Source organism: Myotis davidii, unplaced genomic scaffold (genome assembly GCF_000327345.1).
Source record: "Myotis davidii unplaced genomic scaffold, ASM32734v1 scaffold1527, whole genome shotgun sequence".
NCBI classification, from domain to species: domain Eukaryota; kingdom Metazoa; phylum Chordata; class Mammalia; order Chiroptera; family Vespertilionidae; genus Myotis; species Myotis davidii.
Window position 1 is genome coordinate 341779 of NW_006298269.1, and position 393 is coordinate 342171.

The window sequence follows — 393 nt, forward strand, 5'->3', positions numbered from 1 at the left end:
AAAAAAAGAGGAAGGGATGTGAAAAGAGAATATTAGAAGATGGCGGGGATAAGCCAGGAATTCAGACCTACCAGACACTAAGGAATAGCTTGATAGTTGTAGAGTGTACACTGCTGTTCATGTATGCTTTTAGTCAAAAGCATACCTCTGTGTCTGTATGTAGGAGAAACCCCAAAGATCTGCTCTAATTATTTCTTTTTCCTCTTTCAGTTTTGGTGGCCTTCCTGCTGCTGGGGCTGGTGGGAATGTTGGTGCTCTTCTATCTGCAAAATCATCGCTACAAGGGTTCCTACCATACCAATGAGCCCAAGGCCACCCACGATTACCACCCTGGCAGCAAACCTCCCCTACCTACTTCAGGCTCTGCCCAGGCCCCGCCCTCTACACCAGCTT

General features: G+C 47.3%; 1 protein-coding gene across 1 annotated transcript in view; it reads left to right on the forward strand.

Moving 5' to 3' along the window:
• CNTNAP1 (contactin associated protein 1) overlaps nt 1–393 on the forward strand; it is a 14083-nt gene that overhangs the window by 12487 nt on the left and 1203 nt on the right. The window contains exon 24 of the mRNA XM_006773912.2: nt 211–393. Coding sequence (XP_006773975.1) covers nt 211–393 — 183 coding nt within the window. The remainder of the gene's footprint in view (nt 1–210) is intronic.